This window comes from Arachis ipaensis, chromosome B10 (genome assembly GCF_059453495.1).
Source record: "Arachis ipaensis isolate K30076 ecotype BB chromosome B10, ASM5945349v1, whole genome shotgun sequence".
NCBI lineage: Eukaryota > Viridiplantae > Streptophyta > Magnoliopsida > Fabales > Fabaceae > Arachis > Arachis ipaensis.
In genome coordinates this window covers 14,136,042-14,157,837 of record NC_142435.1, presented here as the reverse complement: position 1 = coordinate 14,157,837, position 21,796 = coordinate 14,136,042, and the positions used below count along the sequence as shown (strand labels likewise).

Below are 21,796 nucleotides of genomic sequence, written 5' to 3'. Positions count from 1 at the left end.
AACCGTAACTCGAAAGCGCAACACTCTGATCGATAAACGTAACGAACCGGGATAAGCTAACGCGAGGTTATATATATATACAAAGGAGTGTCAAAAACAGGAATATCAAGACTCGAAATCCGGCTGCGAAGATAACCGGTCCGAGCATAGCAATATATACATGTAATAAAATAAGGAAACCCAAAGGGGCATAAATACAGAAACATATTCTCCAAAACCTCCTATAAGAGGAGTCATCACAGTTTGTAGTATTTAATGGAGATAAAAGTATCTAAACAAGATATATAAACCAAAACAGAGCCCCGAGAATAAGGATCTTCGCTAATCCAGAAGTCTCCAGCATGCCTCAACGAGAAGCCTCGCGTCCTGCATCTGAAAACCACAAAATCCGCATGGGTGAGAACCAGAGGTCCCAGCACGGTAATAGCTTCCACATATATAATACATAATAATAGAGGAAAGCCGAAGGCAATCCTAGAACTTCCTCCAGATAATATCAAAGCTTATAAACGAGCTAAACCATAAGTGGCAACTGACTAAAGATTCTTCAGTCTAACTAATACTTTCCTTTCCAATTCCTTCAGACCTCCCAACCACCAGCAGGAGTATAATATATCAAACACAGTTATATCAGATAAGAGATTTACAAATAGGAACAGGTAAGGCATTTAGACAATTAGCAAGTAATATGCAGTCAAATAGGCAATCTCAAACAATTCATATAGTATGCATATGATGAATGCCTGTCCCTAGTGGCTGATGATATCATCTGTCGGTTATAGAGCCAACCCGACAAGTCTTGGTAGCTAACCATTGGACTGTCCCTCTGTCGCGCATCCCCAACTCGAGTTATACTCATCATAAACTTGATCATAATCATGATCCATATCCATCACCCTCACTGGTGAATATTTACGGGGGCGAGCTCATCCGGGTCTTTCACAGTGCCCGACCACACTTACGACCTAGGGTTAACAGAGCTTCGAGTCTCAACCTAGAGCACGTGGTGGCTAGCCACTGCTTCCTCCCAGGGAAACCCTCATCTCTGATGGTAGAAGTGCAAACATTCACAATTCATTCAACAGCATATATGCATTTATACTTAGCCATAAACATGGCTCCACCGTCACACGGCATAATCCAGCCATCCGGCTCACGGTTAAATCCATAACCAGCCAATTCATTAACAATTATGGCCCTTCGGCCCATGGCATAACAAGCATTTCCACCGCCATCCTCCGCATCTCACATAATCATTTTTTATCCTCATTGATCATTCATTTTTCCCTTGCTTCACTCGCAAGTTACCATATTCGCTAGCCCCTCTTCTCATGCTAGGCACATCATAATGATTTAAGACATAAATGGTGAGATCGGAGGTTTAGAAGTATGAAATTTGGCTTTTAAAACTCAAAAATCAAGTTTGGGATGAAAACAGGGCCACGCGTACGCGCACTCCATGCGCACGCGTGGATGGCCTTAAAACTCATCGACGCGCAAGCGTTATACGCGCGGACGCGCGGATTGAAAATTAGCCAACGACGCGCACGCGTCAGCCACGCGTACGCGTGGGTGTTCTTGCGCCCCAGGCACAAAACTGGCACAACTCTGGCACAACTCTCGGGAAAATGGCTGGGCATTTAGTACAGCGCATCGACGCGCCCGCGCACACCACGCGCACGCGTGGATGGTACTTTCTCGAAGAACAGCGCGTACGCGCCAAGTGCGCCTACGCGCGGAGGGTCACTCTGCTAAAAATTTTCTAAGTTAAAAGCTGCAGAATTTACAGATTCAACCCCCAATCTTCCGACGGACATAACTTTCTCATTTTAAATCGTTTTTCACCCGTTCTTCGAACGGCATGGACATCCCAGATCCAATTTCATTTTAAATAGATTTGGCACAAATCAGAGATTCGTAGTCCAAGTTATGTCCCGTCAAAGTATGCCCAAAAACCATGTTTTTATACAAAACCATAAAGTGCCATTTTCAAAACAAGCCACTTTCAACTCTTTTCAAAATCAATCAAAACATGCCAATTTCATCCCTTTTCTTTGAAATCAATCAAAATATACCAAAAATCAATATCAAGCCATCCTCAACTCACACATTGACACTTTACCAAGGTTCCCAAAACCACATCCAACCATTTTAACACTTCTCAATCAAATGGCTAAAGGACAAACACAATATCATGTCATACATCCTTCCTCATCCCAATTTCCAATAATACCATTTCCAATCAACCATCATTATACATAATCAACATCATACTCGCCATCAATATGGTACCACCCATCAATTCAACCTCATTCATTCATCAAGCATATATCACAACATGCATTTTCTCATATATCACACAATCAAGGCATCAATATTCATAATCACATATATGATCACATCATATATCTCAACCATTTAACAACATCAACCATTCAATGCCTATCTTAGGGCCTCTAGCCTAAGTATTTCCTACCACATTACATATTAGATACGGGAAACCGAAACCATACCTTAGCCGATTTTCCAAGCTCAACCGGAGCATTTCCGAACCACTTGTCTACAAGCTCTCAAGGTCTCAACACCTCCAAGAACAGATTTTATCACACAAAACCCTCTCCCAAGCTTTCCAAACTCACCAATCAAGCTCCAATATTCACATATACACAACCTAAGCCACAATCATCATACCCATACACAACATCTCAATACCCAAACATCATAGAACAACAAATTACACTAGGGTTAAGAATCTTACCACACCCAAGGTCCAAGGAGACAAGATTAACCTTCTCGTTCAAGAGAGTTGGGTCCTATAACATCAAAGAGCCCAAAATCTCAACATTTTTGCTCATGAAACTCGAAATCAAGGCTGGAAATTCGAAGAGTAAAACGTGGCTTACCTCAAGATTGATTGTATAGGTTTTGTAGAGCTCTCCGCGGTGAACGCGTGGCCGCAAACGGTGCGACAATCGGAGCTCTAGATCAAAAGTTATGGTGGTTTGAAGATCAACCAAGGGAGAGAACTTGAGAGAGTGTTCTTCCCTCCATGACATCCATTTCAGCGTGTGTTTGTGTGTTGTGAGGAGAGAAAGTGCTGAAAACTAGGGTTTTGGTTTAGTTTAGTTAGGCCAAGGGCCCACTTTGTGTCCGGTTGGACCAGTTTGGCCCGTTCGGTCCAATCTTGGTCCGATTTCTATAAAATTGGTACCGAAATTCTCGTCTCAATCTCCTCTATCATATTAAGCCATAAAAATAACATTTTTGGCTTTCTAGAATAAATTCTCATTTATGGGTTAATTAGCCGTTAATTAACCGGGTCTTACATCCTACCCACCTAATTGGAAATTTTGCCCACAAAATTCAAATCCAATTACCTGAGAATAGGTGCGGATAATCCGTTCGCATCTCCGACTCAAGTTCCCAGGTGTGTTCCTCAACACCGCCTCGACTCCAAGCCACTTTGACTAATGAAACCTCTTTTCCACGCAACCGTTTGATACTAGTATCGTCAATTCTAACTGGAGCCGCTGGAAGCGTCAAATCTTCTCTTAACTGAACCGACTCAGGTTCTAATACATGGCTAGCATCAGGAGTGTACTTCTGAAGCTGTCACACGTTAAACACATCGTGCAGGTTCGAAAGATGAGGTGGTAGAGCCATCTGATACGCTACCGGTCCAATCCTCTCCAAGATCTGAAATGGACCAATGTATCGAGGATTCAACTTCTTCGCTTTAATCGCCCTACCTACTCCTGTGGTTGGAGTAACCTTCAGGAAACATGATCTCCTTCTTCAAATTCCAAGGGCTTCCGCCTCTGATCGGCGTAACTCTTCTGGCGACTCTGCGCCGTAAGCATCCTATCTCGGATTTTCTTAACTTGTTCAGTGGTCTCAGCTATCATTTCCGGCCCCAACAAGCCTTTCTCCCCAGCTTCATACCAACATAGCGGAGATTGACATTTCCTCCTATACAATGCCTCATACGGAGCCATTTCGATGCTCGCATGGTAACTATTATTGTATGCAAACTCCTCTAACGGCATATACCGATCCCAACTCGCCGGTTGATCCAAAACACAAGCTCTCAACATATCCTCTAGTGTTTGGATCGTCCTCTCGGATTGACCATCTGTTTGAGGATGGTACGCTGTACTCAAGCTTAATCGGGTTCCAAAAGCTTTCTGAAATGCACCCCAGAACCTCGAAGTGAAACGAGGATCTCTATTAGAGATTATAGTAGCAGGTACACCATGGAGTCTCACAATCTCCTTTATGTATAACCGAGCTAGCTCCTCAAGGGTGTAAGTCATCCGAATGGGCAAAAAGTGAGCTGACTTCGTCAGTCGGTCCACAATCACCCAGATAGCATCAAAACTAGTCCTAGTCCTTGGCAATCCCGACACAAAGTCCATTGCAATACTTTCCCACTTCCATTGCGGAACCTCTAAAGGTTGCAACATCCTAGATGGTCCTTGATGTTCAATCTTTACCTTTTGGCAAGTTAAGCACTTTGAAACATATTCCGCCACATCATTCTTCATACCCGGCCACCAAAACATCGCCTTTAAATCATGGTACATCTTAGTACTTCCCGGGTGAATGGAGAATCCGCTTTTGTGTGCCTCCTTTAAGATATCTTGCCTCAAAGTGCCAACATCCGGCACAATGATCCTACCCTTGAATCTCCATAACCCATCTTTTTCTTCCGACACTCTCCACTGTTTTCCTTGCTCGATAGCCGGTAACACCTTCCATAATGCTTCATCATTTTCATGAGCCTTTAGGAGCTCGGACTTAAAATCACTCGAGATTTCTAATCGGCTCAAACACAAGGTTCCAGATACTTCTCGAGCACCAATTTTTAGACTCTCGAATCACTTGAGCAACTTCTCCTCCTGAAGCATCATCCAAGTCGCATATAACGACTTCCGACTTAACGCATCCGCCACTACATTTGCCTTTCCCGGATGGTAATTCAACTAAAAGTCGTAGTCCTTCAATAATTTCATCCACCTCATTTGCCTCATATTAAGCTCTTTCTGATCAAAGAGATATTTCAAGCTCTTGTGATCGGAGAAGACTTGGAACTTAATCCCATAGAGATAATGCCTCCACGCCTTCAAGGCAAACACGACCGCAGCGAGTTCTAAATCGTGCGTAGGGTAACTAACTTCATGAGGTCTCAATTGTCGTGAGGCATACGCCACCACATTATGATGCTGCATCAGCACGCATCCTAGACCCTTTAGTGAGGCATCACAGTACACCTCAAATGGTTCGTTCGGCTCAGGTAACACCAACACAGGTGCAGTGGTCAACTTTTTCTTCAATATCTGAAAGCTCTCCTCGCACTCAGGAGTCCAAACAAACGGAGTCTCTTTGCGGGTTAACTTTGTCAACGGCAAAGCTAATTGCGAAAAGTCCTTGATGAACCTTCGATAATAGCCAGCTAAACCCAGAAAACTCCTTATCTCAGTTACTGTGGTTGGTTGCCTCCAATCCATCACAGCTTCCACCTTAGTTGGATCTATGGCTATTCCCTTCTTACTCACCACGTGACCCAAAAACTTTACCTCATCCTTCCAAAACTCACACTTAGACAGTTTCGCATAGAGTTTCTTCTCCTTTAGAATTTGCAACACGGTCCTCAACTGTTCCGCATGCTCTTCTTCTTGGAGTAAATTAGTATGTCGTCAATGAAGACAACAACGAATTTATCCAAAAATGGACGGAACACTCTATTCATGTAATCCATGAATACTGCAGGAGCGTTCGTCAACCCAAAGGACACCACAGTGTACTCGTAATGACCATAACGAGTCCTGAAAGCGGTCTTAGGGATATCTTCACCCCTCACCCTTATCTGGTGATAACCGGATCGCAAATCGATCTTGGAGAAAACCCCAGCTCTTTGTAACTGATCCATGAGATCATCAATCCTTGGCAATGGGTACTTATTCTTTATGGTGACCTTGTTTAGCTGCCTGTAATCCACACAGAGTCGCATACTCCCATCCTTCTTCTTTACCAGTAACACTGGAGCACCCCACGGGGAAACACTTGGTCGGATAAAGTTCTTACCCAACAATTCCTCTAGCTAAGACTTTAGCTCGGCCATCTCTAACGGTGACATTCTATAAGGAGCGCTTGAGATTGGTCCCACCCCAGGCACCAATTCAATAGCAAACTCGACCTCTCGATTAGGTGAAAATTCCTCAATATCATCGGGAAACACTTCCGGAAACTCACACACTACCGGAATCTGATCCAACATTTGGTCATCACCCGAAACACCCGCGGTTAACAACAGGATACCCTGACATTCGATTCCGGAACAGTTCACCATCATCGAATTAAGTAGTAACTATTCACCACAACCGGCCCGTCTGTATCTTCCGGCATAAAGTACACCGACTTTGTAGAACAATCAAGCAGGACATGGTTCTCAGATAACCAGTCCAATCCCAAGATAAGATCAAGACCGATCATCGGTAAGCAGATTAAATTATGGACAAAATCACGCTGCTTGAACCTAAACGAAACTTTCGGGCATCCTAACCTAGTTACCATGGCTTCATGGGTAGCATTATATACTTTTAGGTCATAACCTAAGGTTACGATCTTCAATCCTAACTCATGGGCTTTCTCAAATGCAATGAATGAATGCGATGCTCCCGAATCAAATAAAGTATTTAAAGTTTGACCAGCCATTTCACAGTTACCTCGAATGAGTATCTCGGATCCCTCTGCACCCCTAGCTAAGGTGGTGAACACCCGACCGGTATGTTGTGCTTTCCCAGCAGCTTGCTTCTGCTGCTCTGGACAACTTGCGGCTCTATGCCCCGCCTTTCTACAATTGTAGAACAAACCCCATCCGGCCTTGCATGGTACTCCCGGATGGTGACTTCCATACCTAGTACAAGCTTGATCATTCTGAGGTTGCTTCCCAAACCTTTTTCCTTGGGAGTAGTTGTTGTTGGGCCTCCCCTCTTGAAAGGCGGACCTCTAGGTGCAAAACTCTTCCCTCGGTTATGTAGAAATGATCCTTTATGACTTCCTTTCTCAATGGCTGCCATCTTCACACACTCTTCAGCAACCCTACACTTGTTCACCAACTCGGAGAAAGTCCTAATCTCCATTGGCCCCACCGAACTGAAAATATCGCTCCAGAGTCCTCCTTCGTACTTAACACACTTCCATTCCTCATATTCCACCGGACTCCCTTGACACATACGAGAGAATCTGAACAGCTCCTCAAACTTGTCAGTATACTCAGATACGAACATAGTACCCTGCTTCAGCTGCAACAATTCAAGCTCCTTGGCCGTCCTGGCAGAAGTCGGAAAGTACTTCTTATAGAACTTCTCTTGGAAGACATCCCAGGTGATATAATCATCACCCTGCTGCAGGAAGCGTCGGATTCCTTGCCACCAATGCGACGCTTCCCCAGTGAGCAAATAGGTAACAAACTCTACACGCTGCCCTTCAGGTACCACCTGCGCTTGCAGTGCTCGTTCCATGGCCTGAAACCATGTATCGGCCTCAGTCAGGCTAGTGGTTCCCTTGAACTTAAGTGGATTAACCTTCAAAAAGTTTGCCAGTGTCATCGGGTCCTGAACTCCACCTCCGTCATTATCATGGTTGTTCATCTGTTGACCAAGAGCCTCAACAATGGCTTGCATAGCAGCAGCCACGTTCTCCAATGCAGTCATAAAGTTTACCGGGTCATTAGGGTTAATCTTCGGTGCACGAGCATTCGTATGACCGCTCCTACGACCTCTACCGCGTCCACGAGGCGCCATCTAGTTTCTATACACACCAAACAATCGATATTAAGTTGATCAGTCTCAATATCGGAAGTCTAGTGCTTCAAAGTCCCAAATGCATGCTCATGAATGTTTATGCCAATTATATCAAGCAGATATACTAATAGCACATAACACACATACAGAGAATGCACAGAAGCATAGTCAGTCCATCCCTCAGGCTCTACAGGAACGAACTGCTCTGATACCATAATGTAACACCCTACCATACAGAGTCTTATGCTTAAGTCATAATTCAGAGATGGCAAGGTATTACGACCTCTATAACATAAATTTAGTACGTATAGTAGTATGAATAATTGATTATAACTAGGAGCCTTTGTAGAAAAAAGGGGTAAACAAAAACCGTAACTCGAAAGCGCAACACTCCGATCGATAAACATAACAAACCGGGATAAGCTAACGCGAGGTTATATATATATATACAAAGGAGTGTCAAAAACAGGAATATCAAGACTCAAAATCCGGCTGCGAAGATAACCGGTCCGAGCATAGCAATATATACATGTAATAAAATAAGGAAACCCCAAAGGAAACCCAAAGGGGCACAAATACAGAAACCTATTCTCCAAAACCTCCTATAAGAGGAGTCATCACAGTTTGTATTATTTAATGGATATAAAAGTATCTAAACAAGATATATAAACCAAAACAGAGCCCCGAGAACAAGGATCTTCGCTAATCCAGAAGTCTCCAGCATGCCTCAACGAGAAGCCTCGCGTCCTGCATCTGAAAACCACAAAATCCGCACGGGTGAGAACCAGAGGTCCCAGCACGGTAACAGCTTCCACATATATAATACATAATAATAGAGGAAAGCCGAAGGCAATCCTAGAACTTCCTCCAGATAATATCAAAGCTTATAAACGAGCTAAACCATAAGTGGCAACTGACTAAAGATTCTTCAGTCTAACTAATACTTTCCTTTCCAATTTCTTCAGACCTCCCAACCACCAGCAGGAGTATAATATAGCAAACACAGTTATATTAGACAAGAGATTTACAAATAGGAACAGGTAAGGCATTTAGACAATTAGCAAGTAATATGCAGTCAAATAGGCAATCTCAAACAATTCATATAGTATGCATATGATGAATGCCTGTCCCTAGTGGCTGATGATATCATCTGTCGGTTATAGAGCCAACCCGACAAGTCTTGGTAGCTAACCATTGGACTGTCCCTCTGTCGCGCATCCCCAACTCGAGTTATACTCATCATAAACTTGATCATAATCATGATCCATATCCATCACCCTCACTGGTGAATATTTACGGGGGCGAGCTCATCCGGGCCTTTCACAGTGCCCGACCACACTTACGACCTAGGGTTAACAGAGCTTCGAGTCTCAACCTGGAGCACGTGGTGGCTAGCCACTGCTTCCTCCCAGGGAAACCCTCATCTCTGATGGTGGAAGTGCAAATATTCACAATTCATTCAACAGCATATATGCATTTATACTTAGCCATAAACATGGCTCCACCGTCACACGGCATAATCCAGCCATCCGGCTCACGGTTAAATCCATAACCAGCCAATTCATTAACAATTATGGCTCTTCGGCCCATGGCATAACAAGCATTTCCACCGCCATCCTCCGCATCTCACATAATCATTTTTGATCCTCATTGATCATTCATTTTTCCCTTACTTCACTCACAAGTTACCATATTCGCTAGCCCCTCTTCTCATGCTAGGAACATCATAATGATTTAAGACATAAATGGTGAGATCGGAGGCTTAGAAGTATGAAATTTGGCTTTTAAAACTCAAAAATCAAGTTTGGGATGAAAACAAGGCCACGCGTACACGCACTCCACGCGCACGCGTGGATGGCCTTAAAACCCATCGACGCGCAAGCGTCATACGCGCGGACGCGGGGATTGAAAATTAGCCAACGACGCACACGCGTCAGCCACGCGTACGCGTGGGTGTTCTTGCGCCCCAGGCACAAAACTGGCACAACTCTGGCACAACTCTCGGGAAAATGGTTGGGCATTTGGTACAGCGCATCGACGCGCCCGCGCACACCACGCGCACACGTGGATGGTACTTTCTCAAAGAACGGCGCGTACGCGCCAAGTGCGCCTACGCGCGGAGGGTCATTCTGCTAAAAATTTTCTAAGTTAAAAGCTGCAGAATTTACAGATTCAACCCCCAATCTTCCGACGGACATAACTTTCTCATTTTAAATCGTTTTTCACCCGTTCTTCGAACGGCATAGACATCCCGGATCCAATTTCATTTCTAAATAGATTTGGCACAAATCAGAGATCCGTAGTCCAAGTTATGTCCCGTCAAAGTATGCCCAAAAACCATGTTTTTATACAAAACCATAAAGTGCCATTTTCAAAACAAGCCACTTTCAACTCTTTTCAAAATCAATCAAAACATGCCAATTTAATCACTTTTCTTTGAAATCAATCAAAATGTACCAAAAATCAATATCAAGCCATCCTCAACTCACACATTGACACTTTACCAAGGTTCCCAAAACCACATCCAACCATTTTAACACTTCTCAATCAAATGGCTAAAGGACAAACACAATATCATGTCATACATCCTTCCTCATCCCAATTTCCAATAATACCATTTTCAATCAACCATCATTATACATAATCAACATCATACTCACCATCAACATGGTACCACCCATCAATTCAACCTCATTCATTCATCAAGCATATATCACAACATGCATTTTCTCATATATCACACAATCAAGGCATCAATATTCATAATCACATATATGATCACATCATATATCTCAACCATTTAACAATATCAACCATTCAATGCCTATCTTAGGGCCTCTAGCCTAAGTATTTCCTACCACATTACATATTAGATACGGGAAACCGAAACCATACCTTAGCCGATTTTCCAAGCTCAACCGGAGCACTTCCAAACCACTTGTCCACAAGCTCTCAAGGTCTCAACACCTCCAAGAATAGATTTTATCACACAAAATCCTCTCCCAAGCTTTCCAAAATCACCAATCAAGCTCCAATATTCACATATACACAACCTAAGCCACAATCATCATACCCATACACAATATCTCAATACCCAAACATCATAGAACAACAAATTACAGTAGAGTTGAGAATCTTACCACACCCAAGGTCCAAGGAGACAAGATTAACCTTCTCCTTCAAGAGAGTTGGGCCCTATAACATCAAAGAGCCCAAAATCTCAACATTTTTGCTCATGAAACTCGAAATCAAGGCTGAAAATTAGAAGAGAAAAACGTGGCTTACCTCAAGATTGATTGTATGGGTTTTGTAGAGCTCTCCGCAGTGAACGCGTGGCCACAAACGGTGCGACAATCGGAGCTCTAGATCAAAAGTTATGGTGGTTTGAAGATCAACCAAGGGAGAGAACTTGAGAGAGTGTTCTTCCCTCCATGGCCTCCATTTTCAGCGTGTGTTTGTGTGTTGTGAGGAGAGAGAGTGCTAAAAACTAGGGTTTTGGTTTAGTTTAGTTGGGCCAAGGGCCCACTTTGGGTCCGGTTGGATCGGTTTGGCCCGTTCGGTCCAATCTTGGTCCGATTTCTATAAAATTGGTACCGAAATTCTCGTCTCAATCTCCTCTATCATATTAAGCCATAAAAATAACATTTTTGGCTTTCTAGAATAAATTCTCATTTATGGGTTAATTAGCCGATAATTAACCGGATCTTACACCTATTCAATAGAATTCACATGTTCTAAAAAACTATCTTTATGGCCTATAGCCGAAGAAAATTCATTTTATAATCGCTTCCATATAAACTTTTGTTGTATCAATTAAATGATCTAACATAGAAAATTCACTAAGAAATCAAGTTCTAAACCACATATTGATGATGAATTCTCTTCTTTTACTTCCACTACTATCAACCAAACCTTTTTGGTTTCCTGGAATAAAATTCTTAGTTATTTGCAACCCACCAATGATGATGTCAAAGAGAAATTCAAATACTTGCAAGAAACCTTCTTTTCAATGTTTTTGTCAACTGAGTTATTAGATGAAATTATGCCTTCCATATGCGAATTTGCCAGGGAGATCATGAAAATGTCTAGATGTAACCGCTATGCAGGAATTTGGCCATTTGATGTGAAGCTTCGAGTCACCACATCTATTGTTGTCGATGAAGGTGACGACTGTAAATTTGTTGGAGAGAATGAGATGCCAGCACATAATGATTGTTGGGATGAGAGTGAAGATGCTTATGCATAGGAAATAAACTGATACTATTATTAATTTCTTGAATCAATTTTCTTTCGTTTTAGTTTTTAATTATTTTGAAGTAGTGCCCGTAGATTTTTTTTTTACTCCTTTTAAAACATTGATTTTTTAGATTGTAACATTATTTTTGTTGATATTTATGAATAAAGAATTAGTTTGTATAAACCTCTTTTTTACATATTTATTTTAGTATAAATCTCCTTCACTGCACAGCGTCTTTTTTGCCTTTGAGGTGTTGGATATAATGTTTTTTTAACGCAAACGTTAGTTTCATAATGTAGAAGTGTAATTTTTATTTAACTAAAGATAGGTAGACTCGAACCTGCGATTTTTTTAGGTGAGTATAGAGAGATTATGTGTGTGTTTAGCAAACACGTTGAAAGCACAAAAAATACGTTCAATCTTCTTGAACGCTGTAATTTTTGTTTGCCTAATTTTTTTCCTTTAAACGCAAACATGATTCTGGGTTTGAACTTCCATTCATTAGAATGGACATTCTACTAATTTTGCCATTCAATCTCAATTATAATAAGAGATACCAAAAACAATAATTAGAGTTCTTGATTTTTTTTATACCTCTTAAATGAGTATGAAAATATTAAGCCATTTGAACTATAACCATGGTTTTAAAAATCGGACCAGACTGGCTAGTCGAACCGGTTTAACCAGGAACCAGTATTAAAAACGATCTGGTCCGATATTTATAACCGTTGGAGAAAAAACCGCTTGAAAACCGTCAAACCGGCCGATTATTGGCCGGTTGGATCGGATTGATAATCGGCCGGTTCGAATAAAACGGCGCCGTTTTGTTTATTTGGGAAAAAAAAAAAAAAAAAGCAGAACTGCAGAACCATTCGTGAACCCAAACTCCCCCCTCCCCCCTCTTCTTCCCCCAATCATTCGGGCACTCCCTGGAGACCTCTGAAGCCAAGGAAAACCCTAGCCCTTCACCGCCGCCGCCGTCCCCAGGTCCTCAGCGCCGCCGCTGCTTTCTCTTCCCCGTGTCGTTTTTATCTTCGCTGGCACGTAGTTTTCATCTTCCTCTTCCCCCAGGTTGCTCGGCACGTCGTTTTCATCTTCGCTGGCTTCTCGGCACGGAATCCAGGTTAGTGGCCCTGCTTTCAATTCTTCGCCTTCGCTTCTTCCTTTTAATTTCTGAATGTTCGGTCTTCTTCTTCGTTTGAAGTTCTGAAATTGGTGTTCAATTTTTGTTCCATTTTTCTTGTAATGTTTTGTAAATTGTAATTGTCTGTGCTGATGGATCTGTCTTGTATTTGCTGGTTGCTGATGGCTGTAAATTTTTTTTTTCAAATTTATTGATGGCTCGATGGCTCTGTTAGTCTGTTGCTTTCAATTCTTTGCTCTGTTACTGATGGCTCTGTTACTGATGGCTCGATGGCTCTGTTAGTTGCTGATGGCTCTTAATTTTTTTGTTCAAATTTACTGATGGCTTTGTTTGTAGTTGCTGGTTTTGCTGGGTGAAGGTTTAGTGTTTTGGAATGTTTTATAATGTGCTAATGTTTGTAATTGCGGGCTTTGTTTGTAATTGCTGGGTGAAGGTTTAGTGTTTTGTGACTATTGGTTAATGTTTTGGTTTAGTGTTCTCTCTTTTCCAGATTTCCCTTTGCTGAATTGGTAATCAATAAATTTGTCTTTTTGCTGTGTAAATCGGGACTTTACTAGGATTTGTTAAATTTGTTGCTGAATTTGTTACTTCCCAGTCACAGAATCAGAACAGAATGCTCAGTCAGTGCTTGATTGCTTGGCTTTGCTCACTGATTGTATTTGATGATAAATTTTAAATTGATAACTTTTAAATTTTAAATTTGCACTGCCCATGTTAATGATTCACTGTTCTTTCAGTGCTTTTTGTTGTTAATCATTGTGATGAGCTTTGTTAAAATTTGCACTGCCTATATTACTGAGTGTTCCTTCATTGCTTTTTGTTGTTGTTAATCATTGTGGTGAACTTTGTTAAAATTTGCACTGCCTATGTTATTGATTCACGGATTCATCCCTCTCGTCATTATCATTGGCATGAACTCCGAACCAAAACCCCAACTCTCTGGATAAAATTGTAACGAAAGCTTATTGGGACTTTTTCTTCTACTTAAGGTATGAATCAGAATGATGAGGCCAAGTTGTGAATACACAAGTGTCAACAGACTATAATATATATTGAGTTTGTGACATTAGAAGGGTGTAATAATAACAATAATGGAGTCATGTTATTTGAATATTGAGGTTTAACATTTAAACTCTCAGCTTCTCAGCCCTGTTTGATTCTTCATCTCAGGCAATTGAATCGAATCAACCAGGCCATCCTTTTCTTTTTCTTTTAGTTGATTCTTAATTTTTCTAATATATGTAGCTTTTTGAATCAAGTGGATCAGATTATGTAGTTTTCTTGATTTGGGATATTTTCAGAGACGCATTAGAAGAGCTATTTTATTATTATGTTTGCTATAATAATATTCACATGTTCTGTATGCTTGTGATTGTTTCGGTGTTTACATTTTCTTTCCAAGTCACTTGCTGTGGTTGTTCTTTGAGTTAAGGCTTTGTATGTGTGTGTGAAAATATGTGATAATGTTGAATGCTGTTGCATCTAATAGGAGTTCTTGGAGTACCCTCATCTTTGGTCCTTTATAATTTATTTATTATTTTATTCTAAAACGGTTTTTTCGGTTGAATCACTGGTTGGACTAGTTGGACCAATGAACCAGTGAACCAGTGACTAAAGAGGTTTGATGACCGGTTCGGTTTTCATAACCTTGGCTATAACTCATTGGCATGTAAAAGTATAATTTAATTTTAGGTATTTAGGTTGGTATACCTTTAATTCCACAGAAAATCAGTAAAACCTAACCCCAAACTAAATCACTCGCATCACACCACACACTCTCTCCACTCTCCAAAGGGCCGCACTCACCCACCCTCATGCCCGTAACCTCAAAACTCTCCACTCTTTGCCGGCGACGGACAACTTCACAGTCGCATCGCCGTCCAGCATCATAGTTCTCAGCCACACACTTCCTCTGCTCCTCGGTTTTGTCGTCGCCGTCGTGCTCCGTTCGTCTCCATCCAACCTCTATCCGTAGTCCCTCCGTTTCCAGCTTCGTGTCTCACCGTCATGTCTGTTGTTCGGTTTTTTCGTCCTGCTCTAGTCTCGAGTCTCAGGTAATTCTTCTAATTATTTATTGATTTTGATTTCTTTTTGTTCTGACCTTATTTTTTTTATTTTGGTTTTGTCTTGTTAATTCTAAATTTCTAATTTTTGTGTTCGGATTCTGATTTATGGCTGTTATTCTAATTTTTGTGTTCTGATTTATGATTTTTAATTTGTTACTGATTGTTGGTTGGGACATTTTTAATTTGTTCTTGATTTTTTTTTTGTTCGGATTCTTGATTTTTAATTCTGATTTTCTTGGTCGTTGTTCTTGATTCTTGATTTGTTATGCATTTGAATTGTGGTCGTGAACATAATGAATATTTCATCGATCTCTTGGATAACTGCATAAGCAAAGTGACATGATCTGTTTTGATCACATGGTAGTATCTCGTTGCAAACTATGTAGAATAGTTGGTGATTACTTTGTTGGACCACCTTAAATTAAGTGTGCTGGGTAATGGGAAGGTTTGGCAAATTGAGAATTTATGAATAGGAATTAGCAAATAGTAGTTGTGTTGTATTTTTAAACATTCTAGAAACAAAATTGTCAAATTGTTGACCAAATATTTGTCTTTTCATATTTTTTACTCTCTGATGTTTAATTGATGTTTGTGGTGGCTTTCATGCAGGGAAGAACAAAAGAAACTTAATGCGTCTTTGGTGAATTAGAAGGTGGAATTGGTAATTTTTATTATTGTGCTGTGTAACCTTTTATTACTTCATGAAATTGAACTTGTTATTTTGTTAATTATATGTTGGTACTTGGTATTATTTTGCATATTATTAGTTGAAAATAGCTTAGGACAAGTTTTTAGTATACTAGATATGATTAGAAATTTAGGACATGTTATTTTTTTTTAATTAGCGGCAAAAACCGAAAAATCAAACCAAACAAGTTGGCTTCACAAAAACAAATCGAATATTTTATATATAATTAGTTCGAATGATTTTTTTTCTCAAAAAACCGAACCTAACCGCAAACTGAACACCTCTAATCTACACCTGGTTTTCACCCGGATCAGGGTTTAGGGTTTTAGGTTATACTTATATGCCTCAATGCCACCATTCTTCTTTTCTCACTCTTTCCTCTCACCACCGTGAAGCAGCTCCATCGAGAAAGATGCTGTGGAGGGCATTGTCCTTGCGGAAACCCTCTGCCACTTGTTTCTTCCAATTGAATCAGCAGAGAGGAATGCATGATAGGAACAAGAAGGCGATGGCGTTCATCGCAAAAGGTTGGAACGCGTTGAAGGAGGTCGATAGGGTAATTGATTACTGCGAGCTCAATGATACACGCCTCATCCCTCTGCTTCTTAGAGCAAAGGAGAATTTTGAGCTTGCTTTGGAGGCTGACAACACCAACACGCATGCTAGGTATTGGTTATCCAGATTGCACATGAAGTATCATGTTCCTGGCGCTAATAAAGCCGTTGGAGCTGCTTTATTGGTCGAAGCTGCTGACATGGGTGATGCTGATGCACAATTTGCATTGGGTTGTCAATTGAGAATTGAGGTGCGTCACTGACTCACTGAAATGCTAGGTTATTAATTTGTATTGTATCATTTGTGGATTCAAGTTTTCTATTATGTGATTTTTATTTTTTTGTTAGCTAGTGAGGTTTAGGGAATGGGATCACTGGTTTCTTGTTTATTTTACTTGCCTGGTTTTGATGTTAAGAATTAGATTGACACATAATGATGATTGCTGATATATTACTTTTCTGTCGCAGAATGACTACGTCCAATCAGATCAACAAGCTTTTTATTATTTGCAGAAAGCTGTTGATCAGGTATGTTTCCCTTACCTATATTGAAGGTTTTTGGTTTCCCTGTTTTATGAATTCCTGACAAAACCTTACTTGTGCTTATTGTGTTGTGTTCTAGTTGCATCCAGGTGCTCTTTACCTTTTGGGTGCTGTATATTTGACGGGCGATTGCGTGAAGCAAGATATTGCTTCAGCATTGTGGTGTTTTCATAGGGCTTCAGAGAAGGTAATATGAGATACTAGACTTGTATTGCTTGTTAAACTATCTTGATTTTAGTTTCCTTATATGTCTGGTTAGTCCCGGTTTTGGTCAGCGCAACATTGTCTACACCCTTTGTAATCTAGAAGAGTCTAAGCATAACCTAATTGATTTATTTCATTATTGTTTCATTCAGGAGTCTGAGAAGTTCAGATTTTTTAGTTTCTTGATTATAGAATATTTTGTGCTGGTTTCTTATTTTTAATCTTTATGTGTACACAGGGCCATGCCGGAGCAGCTATAGCATTTGGATCTCTTCTTCTTAAAGGTCAGTGTGCCTGCTTGTGTTCCTTTCCTTATTTTGTTGTATTATATTGTTGGGTGTTTCAGTTCTTTTCATCCCCATCCCAATCATTTGGTTATGCCTTGCTTACCAAGATCTTTTTATGGTTAAAAATCGAGCAGTTTTAAAAGTAGGTTTCTCTATTGCGCATGATTGCAGAAAGCAAAGGGGATGGTCTAAACATAAATTAGATTGGATTTGATATGGTGGCTTGCTTACGCTTTTTTATCACGTAGTTTTTCACTATGATACTAATAAAGTATTCTGCCTCAGGTGTTAAGGTTCCAGAAACAATAACAAAATTCAGTTCGAAGAGAGGTTCTGCTACTCGCAAAGCTGGGAAGGGGAAAGAAAGTCTTGCAATTGATCCGGTAGAGATGGCACGAGAAAAGTTCCAGATAGCGGCAAAGGCAGGATGTGATCTTGGATTCAAATGGCTTGCTAGGTTAGAGGAGGAAGAGAGGCGATTACTTACTGAAGGGTATTCGGATTCAAATAATGTGTCCAGTTAGTTTTTTGCAGCTGAGCTGATCCAATGTGATTTATTATAGAGATTGAGTATTCTCAAAGAAAGAAATGGAAAATAATTGGATGTACTTGTGTTTTCTCTTTGTATATATTCATAATCTTATTTTAAGACTAAGACTAACCGAACAATTTTGGAGTTCACTTGTACTTTTTTTTAATATTTCTTGTAAATTGTAACTATGGAAATAAAACACGATGAGTCTCTAAGATATCTACATTACACTTTGTTTTTTGTGTGATAATTTTGCATATATTTGAAACCCTAAATATGTCCGAGTTAAATTGTGAATAACTTCCATCTTTATGATGTAAGCGACCAAATTCATAAATTATAAGGGATAATTTGTTGCTAAGTATTTTCATGAATCTATTTGTCATCAGTCATCGTGTGCATTTTTCAAATATTTATTTGATTTAATAATAATAATAATAATCTTTCTTCATTGGTTGGTACTACTGTACAAGTTACTAACTTGGCCGTTGGCAAGATTAAACATACCTTGTTAGCAAAATTTATTTCTTTTACTTTTAGGCAAACATGCCATAATAGGATTTTATAATTTATATATAATTTTGAGAGTCTAAAGCACCTTAATTGGGCTAACGAGTTATAGTTTAAACGACATAATTTCTTCATACTCATCTAAAGGTCAGTATCCGTGCTGTGTAATCCCGTTTGATGCTTCTATTTTTTCTTAAAAAAATTGTGAAACCAAAATCTTTTATTCTTCCGCAATTATTATCATGTTACCCATAAATTAAAATTAAAGAAATAAAAACATGGAAATCTCTTTAATTCTTGACCTTTCTTTTAAGAGTAAAGTATCATTTATGTCCCCAACGTTTGGGGTAAGTCTCAAACCTATCCCTAACGTTTTAAACGTCCTATTTGTGTCCCAAACGTTTCTAAATCGAATCAATGTTGTCCTACCGTCCAAATGACTAACATTTGGTTAACGGCGTTGCATACGTGAAGGTTATTGTACACGGTGGCAGGGCGTTTTTATGTGACCGTTATTGAATTAAAAATAAAAGAAAAAAGAAACAGATAAACAGCAAAGAATGATCCTCTTGGAAACTCTAATTCTGCAAATCTTCTCTCCTCTTTGATGCTACACCTTCTGCGAAGCTCGACTTCTCTGGTTGAAAAAGGATGGAGGCTGATGCATGCCAATCTGAAGCGACACACGGCAGCAAGCAGGCGACACGAAATAGAAACCAGGCACGTCGTAGGAGGACAACTTGCTACTGTGGGGAACGGCCTGTGCTCGCCACCTCATCGACGGCAGAAAATTCCGGGCGGAGGTTCTGGGGTTGCGTTAACTTTGGGGTGAGTTTTAGCCATGCGTTTCTTGTTGTTGAGTTATATGTTTTGACAATCTGTGGGTGTGACTCGGTTGTGTCATATTTGGTATAGATTGGAGAAGAATGCGGCTATTTTGTATGGGCAGAACCAGAGGAAGAGCCCCCACAAGTTTCAAGGTTAAGGATGAAGGTCAGAAATTTGAAGAGCAAAATGGAGAAGGTTGAGTTCAGGTTCATGGTTGCAGTGGGAGTTGCTTTAGTTGGATGGACAGTTGCCCTAATATTGGTTTGTGAGAAAACAAGCAGCACCAAATTTGGGAGACTTTTACTACAATGATGTTGAGATAGTGAGATTTAGGAGAATATCATTAGATCCCAACTTGTGCTCTGTATTTTTGCCTAGAAATAGCACTGATGTTGACATGGTTGGTTTTTTGTTGAACTGAATGAAATTGTAATGAAATGATGTTTTGATGATTTAAGTTTGGCAAAATGCTATGTTGTGCTTGTGTAAAAAAGTGCAGTGATATATTGTGCAGCTGCAATGTTATATTATGCATTCTATTTAAAGTGTTATATTTTGCATTGTTATATTTTGCAGCTGAAATAAAGTGTTACATTTTGCATTCTGCTTAAATGAAGCAAGTCATGATCATGACAACAATCTGAACTGTAATATATTACTTAATCACTAACCATTAAGATTGTCATTAGCAACAAGCACAATAGGTTCACAGTAAAATAACAAAATAGGAGCTACACTATTTGCTCCACAACATCTGTATGAGATAATTAGCAACAAGCACAATAGGTTCACAGCAAAATAACAAAATAGGAGCTACATTATTTGCTCCACAGCAACTGTATGAGATAACAAAAGGGAGTCTTTAAACTAGTTTTGACAAATTATAATGATACTAAAGAGAAAACATGAAACTGCACACATCATCATCATCACATCTTCTTCCATGCTTTTGGAGGTGTCCTAGCCATAAACTTCAGTTGGGATATGCTGACGTGCTTGGATGGGGTTGGCAGCACTCTGAGATTGTTGTGCTTGGCAGCATCCTTGAGTTGTTGTCCAGAATTATTGTTTGACGGAGTCATCTTAGCCTTCTTTGACCTAGCCTGAGATTGCTGGGAACTGATATCATTGGAAGGTGATTTTCTCTTTGGCCTTGATGTGTTGGTCTTCTTAGCTGCAGCTTGTGATTGCCTAGAAGCCTGGCTGGAGATAGTACTAGACACAGTGCTTGAGATAGTGCTAGAAATGACTCTTGTAGCTCTTCTTGTAGACCCAGCAACTTTGTTTGCCTAGTTAACAGCCACAATACGACATTATAATCTTTGAATGCAATCAGGCAAAATGAAGCCAAAACCAGAAAAAACAACTATTGTACTTACCGAAGTAGTGGCAGCTACTTTCCGCTTCTTTGGACAGGTCCGTTTGTTGTGGCTTCTAGCAAAACAATAGGAGCACTTCTGAGTCTGCCCATCGCGAGACACTCCTCCCCTAGTTGAATTCTCATCTACAGCTTTATTCCGTTTCAGTTTAGGCCTTCCAATGGGTTTTCTGTAGACTGGTGGCAAAACGTCATCAAACTGTGTCTTCACCCACAGGTTGGGGCCATTTACTGGATACACCACATGTTGGTAGCAGTCAGAGTAAGTTTCCTTCTTGTAACAGTTTGCAACAAAGTTGTCCACATTGAAGCACATCTTCCTAATGCAGGTCATGGCATGGGCACAGGGGATTCCGGACAACTGAAACTTCCTGCACGAACACTCGTGATTCTTCAAGTCAACCACGAACTTCTCTTTGCCTCCATGGATGCTAGTTACCTCATATTTGTCACGACCAGCATAGGTGCTCACCCACTTACCACTTGCATCAGCTTGTTTTTCAACCTTAGTCCTGATACCGGGCAACACCTCTCTTTGGTATTCAATTATCCGATCCCTATTATCAGCCCAACGCCTCATTATGTATACTCTGATGTCTTCAAGCATACTGACTATAGGCTTCTCCCGGGCGTCCACAATCACAGAGTTAAATACTTCACACATGTTGTTAACCAAGGTATCACACTTAGACCAAGTCCCAAACTTATGCCGGCACCAATATTTGGTTGGAATCTCCATAAGGTGGTTGTAGGCTCCATTATCAACCTTTTGGATTTTAGCCATGTTTCTCTCCCACTCTTGTAAATAAGTGGCTTTTGCAGCATTCTACATGGGAATCTCTTCCTGGAATTGCTATAAAGATGTCTAACACAGAATCTATGATCCACTCCGGGAATGAGCTCATCGAAGGTTGGAACTAAGCCCTAAATCCATAGTAAATCAGTTTTACTTGAAGTAGTAATTAAATCAGCATGATATGTGATAATGACAATTAACCAAGTACATACAGTTCAAATCAC

At 40.4% G+C, this 21,796-nt stretch overlaps 2 protein-coding genes across 6 annotated transcripts in view; one reads left to right on the top strand and one right to left on the bottom strand.

Moving 5' to 3' along the window:
* LOC107623457 (uncharacterized) overlaps positions 1–18,285 on the top strand; it is a 54,406-nt gene extending 36,121 nt beyond the window's left edge. For 2 of the 5 annotated variants that reach the window (XM_088506293.1, XM_016325721.3), the window contains exons 2-8: positions 13,545–15,240; positions 15,862–15,913; positions 16,339–16,745; positions 16,963–17,022; positions 17,117–17,224; positions 17,480–17,525; positions 17,814–18,285. In XM_088506293.1, the coding sequence (XP_088362419.1) occupies positions 16,353–16,745; positions 16,963–17,022; positions 17,117–17,224; positions 17,480–17,525; positions 17,814–18,052 (846 nt within the window). In that variant the 5' untranslated portion in view covers positions 13,545–15,240; positions 15,862–15,913; positions 16,339–16,352 and the 3' untranslated portion in view covers positions 18,053–18,285. Of the gene's footprint in view, positions 1–12,899; positions 15,241–15,861; positions 15,914–16,335; positions 16,746–16,962; positions 17,023–17,116; positions 17,225–17,479; positions 17,526–17,813 lie in introns of those variants that run through there. The other 3 variants (XM_021113884.2, XM_016325723.3, XM_016325722.3) reach the window with 3 other exon arrangements.
* Positions 18,286–20,327: 2,042 nt separating this feature from the next.
* Positions 20,328–21,383, bottom strand: LOC148579203 (uncharacterized). The gene is made up of 2 exons (XM_088489192.1): positions 20,778–21,383; positions 20,328–20,687 (listed from the first exon to the last, which is right to left on the bottom strand). Exons 1-2 carry the CDS (start codon positions 21,381–21,383, stop codon positions 20,328–20,330), a joined length of 966 nt encoding a protein of 321 aa, XP_088345318.1.
* Positions 21,384–21,796: the final 413 nt, after the last annotated feature.